General features: G+C 45.6%; 1 protein-coding gene across 1 annotated transcript in view; it reads left to right on the forward strand.

Moving 5' to 3' along the window:
* The first annotated feature begins 877 nt into the window (after positions 1-877).
* Positions 878-6,093, forward strand: part of TEPP (testis, prostate and placenta expressed) — a 9,936-nt gene continuing 4,720 nt past the window's right edge. Inside the window, exons 1-3 of the mRNA XM_027857910.1 lie at positions 878-2,206; positions 4,484-4,718; positions 5,414-5,525. Of these exons, the coding sequence (XP_027713711.1) occupies positions 2,144-2,206; positions 4,484-4,718; positions 5,414-5,525 (410 nt within the window). The 5' untranslated portion in view covers positions 878-2,143. The remainder of the gene's footprint in view (positions 2,207-4,483; positions 4,719-5,413; positions 5,526-6,093) is intronic.

The following is a 6,093-nucleotide window of genomic DNA, read 5'->3' on the forward strand; positions in this document are numbered from 1 at the left end:
ACACTGTAAATAGAAGGTCAGCTGAGTCCAGAATTAAGGAGAGGAAGGGAGCAGATTGTGTGGCCTCTGGAAAACTGTGGTTCTGATCATGACCAATCATGATTCTAGAAGACTTAGGATGAAACATGCCATCCACCTCCTGACAGAGAGTTAATGGACTATGGGTGTAGACAAGAAGCAGTTAGATGATACAATGAATAGGGCACTGGGCATGGAGTCAAGAACTGAGTTCAAATCTAACTTCAGTGGCTCTGAGCAAGTCTCTTAGCCTCCATCTACCTCAGTTTCCTCAACTGTAAAATGAGGATCATGGTAGCACCTACCTCGGAAGATTGTTGAGGATAAAATGAGGTGGTATTCACAAAACATTTAACACAGTGCTTGGTACATAGTAGGTGCTATATAATGCTTATTCCCTTCCCTTCCTCAGGCTGGGAATTTTGGGATGTGGACAATATAGGAATTTGTTTTGCTTGACTATGCATATTTGTTCCAATAAATTTTTTTTCTTTCTGGTGAGGCAATCGGGATTAAGTGACTTGCCCAGGGTCACACAGCTAGTAAGTGTCAAGTGTCTGAGACCAGATTTGAACTCAGGTACTTCTGACTCTAAGGCTGGAGCTCTGTCCACTATGCCACCTAGTTGCCCCTTTTCTTTCTTCTTCAATGGGGAGGGGAGGGGTAAGACGGAGAAAATAGATTTCTGTTCATTGGATAAAATTAAATTTTAAAAGAAATCACACAGTTCCTTTAGAAACAAAAGCCCACCTTTTTAACTCCAGTATTCTTCTGGCAATGTGATATACATACATAATACATACATAATACATACATATATATGTGTATATACATGTATATGCACATATGTGTCTATGAGTCATGGATTACTATCTTCCATAAAGAATTTAAAATTAAAGCTCTCCCAAAAAGCAATGGAGAAATGTGCAGTGGGCTTGAGAAGGCTTTGGCAAATTGCAAATAAAGGAATTACCCAGAAGTTTCACATGGAGAGAAGGAAGGACACCTACTGGACAGCTCTCCTGCTCTATTGGTATCCAAGCAAAGGTGATGGGAACTCAGGGTAGGTGGACACCGGGTTGAATTCATTAGATGACATGGATGAGCACGACTCAGGGCAAGCAGGTACAATGGGATCTGATCCTCAACCCCTGCCCCTGTTCCCCTACTCCCACAGTGGTTGTGAAGCCCAAATTAGATCATGTGTGTGGATTGTTTTGCCAACTTTATCATACATTTCAACCATTTTTAAGATTTAGGGAAATGACAAGCCACTTCTTGCCAAAAGTCTGAGGACTCTAGTGAAGATTCCATCTCACTACCTCTCCTAAATAAGCCAGAAGCCTGGTGTACCTTGAAGTCTAAGTCTACCTTGAACCTCTCTCTGAACTCCTCTTTTGAGAAACCTTGCCCTGGGCCATGCTGCTGGACTCAGACAGCTGCTATTCCTTGGGATGTGGTCAGGATCTGGCTCAAAGAGACAAAGGGCTGAATCCATGAACTCATTTAGGTACCCAAACATCATGGGCAGAGTTATTTCTCCTCTGCCTCCACAAGGTGAATTTTGCTCTGCCTGGCATTGCTTCGGGGTAGGGGTGGGGTGAGTGGGGTTCCTCTGGGTTGACTCTGAGCCTGTTCTCCCTCTGCCATCCTCCCCCTCTCTCCACAACACAGCAGCCCCCCAGTTCTCTGACTCATATTCCCCTGAAGAACTGCTTCTCTTATCCTCTGTAGCAGCTGGCCAGAGCCCTCCCCAACAGGGAGAATTTCCTTTCAGCTGAACTGAATAGAGGTCATCAGTATCCAGGTAACTTTGGTGACACAACTCTAGTAACCTAGCAACCCTGCCTTTCCTGCCCAAGAAAGACTTTGGATCGGAGCTGTCCGTTGTCCTGGTGAATAAGGGGATCAGTAAACGGAAGGACCAGGGATGAAGACTTCACAATGGGAGGAACTCAGAGAGGATAGATATTGTCTCCCCAGAATGTCTGTTTGTTTTAATCCCTTCTGCTGGAGCATTGATCTTTCTTCCCTTCCTACTTCTTTGCTTCCTCCTTGGACATATGGTGACTGGATAAAATTGGAAGCCTAACCCACAAGCGCATCAGAACTCCTTGTCCCCTGGATGATGTCTCCCTCTCTAAAGTCAAGAGAAGTCAGACTTTCCGAGGATTTCAAAGGAGGCAAGGTTTGTTACTAGCAACTCCTCCCCTCCCTTTCTGAGTCCTCCCACCTCCCTTTCCGAACCCTTAGAGGTGTGGCGGTTTGTCCTTCATTTTCAAACTGGATCATGAGGTCAGGAAGAAAATGCCATGATTTGCAATTGAATTGGATTTGAATGAGGGAGGGCTGTGCAAAGTCACCAGCCTCACTTTCTCCTCTGTATCCATCTGGGCCCAATGGCCAGATATAGATCAGGAGGACTGGTGATGGCCTCCTAACATCAGAATAGTGGAAAAAACATTGGCCTTGGAATTTACTGCTTTCAAATTCTGGCTTTGCCACTTAACTCCTCCTGCCAGCTTGGGCCACTTGCTAACCTTTGAGACCTTATTTTCCCCAGCTTTAAAATGAAAGGGTTGAGATCAATGGTCCCTAAAGTTTCTTTTAGTTCTAAATCCCATCATCCTATGACTTTTTCCTGATTATCTTCCTCTGCCTTCCCTGGCCAGCTGGGTCACTCAGTACCTTTATGATGCCTGCTAGCTTTCAAAACTTTCCAGTATGGCACTCTTCCTCAGGACTACTTTGTACATTCACCTCCCATTCTAGGACCTCATGGTCCAGATTTTGTTCTCCTTTCTCCCTCTCTCTCCAAGACTCCCATGTCTTTGGGTGCCTACCCCTCTGAGGGGGGAGGCTGAGATTGTGAGACAACAGCATAGGAGTCAGGACTGGAGAAGGACTTTCCATCATACTACACTAAGGAAAGGAATGTTGGGGAGCCAGGAGATACGGGTTCTGATTCTAATTCTGCTCCTGCTCCTGGGGTAGTTTGGTCTACTCTTTTATCTTTACAATTCTGGTGCCTTCCCTCTGTTCGTTGCCTCTAGTTTATCCTGTGTGTGTCTTGTATGTACATAGTTATTTGCATGTTGTCTCCCCCTTTAGACTGGGAGCTCCTTGAGGGCAGGAGTTGGTTTTTTAAATTTTTGCCCAGTGCTTAGTCAATAAACACTTAAGCACCTAGTATGTACCAAGTATTAGGCACAGTCACTGGTACACAGTAAGCACCTAATAAATGTTCATCGATCAATTATAGATGTCAGTGAATCCAACTTAAGAATTTCTTCTTGCCATTGTCCTGTATTTTCCTTCATTTTAGTGCTTCATGATCTGAACCACCATGGAGATTTTTTCCTAATTAGTTCCTCAAATACTGCATCGAGCCTTTATTTTTTTTCTTTTTTCAGTATCTTTTTCAGCTCTAGTTAATCTGATATTTGTGTTTCTTTTTTGACTTTCCAAATTTATTATTATTCCAAATTATTTTGTTTGGCATGTCCCTCCATCGTTTTTGTTGCAGTCCAAGGTGCCTCTTCCCTCTTCCATTTTGTTTTTCCATCTAATGACTTCGGCTTTATTTAATTGACTCTCATATATGACTCTGGTACCAAGATTTTCAGGTTGGAGCTATCACTTTGCAGTTTTCCTAGCTGGTATTTTGTGTGTGTGTTTTAAGAACTAAATTAGAATCCACCTTGAATTCCTTTAACATACTTATTATCCAATTTAGTTTTTTCCCTGATGCATCTTCCGACTCATCCACTGATACTTCAAATTGGACTTCTGGAGGAATTTTCTTCCTTCGACCTTTTATGTCACAGAAGCTCCTGAGCTGGGTTTCTTTTTCTTTTTTAATTCACTGCTCATTTTTCTGTTCATGGATGGGAATCAGAGTGAAACCTTCAATATGATCTGTAGTTCCCATGACCAGAGGAAGGCTTTAGTCCATCTCCAGCTGGAAAAAAAAGGGAAAATAACAGTACTTACTTTAGAGACCAAATGAGACAACCGATGTAAAGAGCTTTGTAAGCTTTATACCAGTGTATAAATGCTAGATATTATAGATTCCCTTCTTTCTAGTTGGTAGTGAAAGGGAGGGAGCCAAGGAGTGTCCTCAGCCTTAAAAAGAGAGGAGGGGATTTTAGACAGGGATGAGGAGGATGAATAGAGATGGGACCAGGCTCCTGTGGTCTCCCCTTTCTGGAGTTCAAGGCTTCAATTGCCAGGGTGGGCTGTGAGAATTGAAACCTTCTACCCCTGGCCAAAAGAGCAGTGAAGCTAGGGCTGGGGCTGAAGATGAAGGAGGCCTAATAGCTTTCGGGCCCCGTTCTCTATTTCTCCTTTTGCTTCTCAATTCTTGGTGAGAGGGAGAGGATTCTGGAAGGGGCCAAGACCCCTGGTGGTCTCACAGCTCAGTCTTCTTACTGGATATTTGTCATCTGGTTTTATCTCACTACAGAGTTTCCCAGCCATGGCTCGGATCATCGACCTGGTTCCTTGGAGTGATAACTCAATTGAAGCTTCCGTGTCTCCAGCCATCATGTTCCCCACACCTCCAAGGAGAAACATGCTCCCAGGGGTGAAACAGCAACTGTACCACCCCTACCTGCCCACCCTGCGGCAGATGGACATGGACACAGTCATGGCCAAACTCCCTGATGAGCACTGCCAATCATCCACCTACTGCTGCAAAGGTAACAATGCCCACCTGGTCCAGCCTGTCTGGAGTCCCATGCGTGGGCACGAAGGAGGCAAGGTCCCTATATAGAACCTCTATAGGCTATGGGACCAAGGACAAGTCCAGGAATGTGAAAAAAATGAGAGGAGATATGTGACCTCAGGCAAGCAGTTAGCCTCCCTAGTCCTTGGACCCTCCATTGTAAAGTTGGGGAGGGAGGGTTAGAAGAAATGGCCCCCAAGGCCCCTTCCACTTCCAAATCTATGAGCTTAGGACATTTGCTCCCTTGACCCTCTCTCCCCATCTGGCAAATGGGAAGAACAATGCCTGATCCTCGCTCTCTGTCTACCTCACACATCCTCACGCCATCACAGAGAAGAGGGTGGGAACCCTGTAGGGAAAAGGTATGTCCTCAATCCAAGGTGTCACTCTTCTGCAACCTGGATAACCTGGATGAAGCTACCCAGAAAGAAACACACAAAAACAGACATACCTCCACATTTGAATGCTCCATAGTACGACAGTAAAGGCTCAATTATACAACTGTCAAAGGACTTTGCCCATAACTAGCTGCAAGCACTATATTTATACCCAGGACCCAAAGACACCATCAGCACAGATGGTACACAATAAGGACACACAAGCACCTACACCACACACACACACACACACACACACACATCCTCCATCATTTGCTTCTCTTCCCTGCAGGTGACTTTGACCATGCCCACTTCAGTTTGTTGAGTGTCCCCAACAAAAGCCTGAATGGTCTGGTGAGTGACCCTCCTAGACTTGAGTCCAGCTTGGAGGTGGAGGGAGGATGGTAGGATGGGAAGCAGAGGGAGGAGAAGTCACAGGGTATGCCTAGAACAAGCTGCTGAAGGAGCAAGCCGGCCCAGCCTCCCCGGACCAGCCTCTCCCTCTCCTCCCTGGCTTCCATTCCAAAGGACCAAGGCCCATCTGGAAATCTGTTGCCTGGTTTCAGTCCCACTGTGGGGTTTTCCAGCTATGTCTCCAATCATTGATGTGATTGATTAGTCACAAAGTCCTGAGAGGTAGATAGGACTGCTGCGATGCCCCTCCATCATTCACTCCCAGGACAGGGGCCCCAGCAGCAATGACTGTCTTCTCTGTTTCCTACTAAGCAGGGGAGGAAGGGAACCACCTCCCCCTACTACCTGACCAGGGCTGGCCTTGAATGGGAAGGGGGAAGTATCCTGGGGCTTAGTTCATGACCACTCCCTTCCATTGACCAATATGTATATATGGGTAAACGGGGAACATTATTGTTTCTTATTGAATCCTCAGCACCTATAACTGCACCTGGCATCACTTAATAAATGGTTGTTCATTGATTGATGGGAAAAGGGCTAATGGGGTTGGGGGGGGGG

Source organism: Vombatus ursinus, unplaced genomic scaffold (genome assembly GCF_900497805.2).
Source record: "Vombatus ursinus unplaced genomic scaffold, bare-nosed wombat genome assembly UNPS02012515.1, whole genome shotgun sequence".
Classification (NCBI taxonomy): domain Eukaryota; kingdom Metazoa; phylum Chordata; class Mammalia; order Diprotodontia; family Vombatidae; genus Vombatus; species Vombatus ursinus.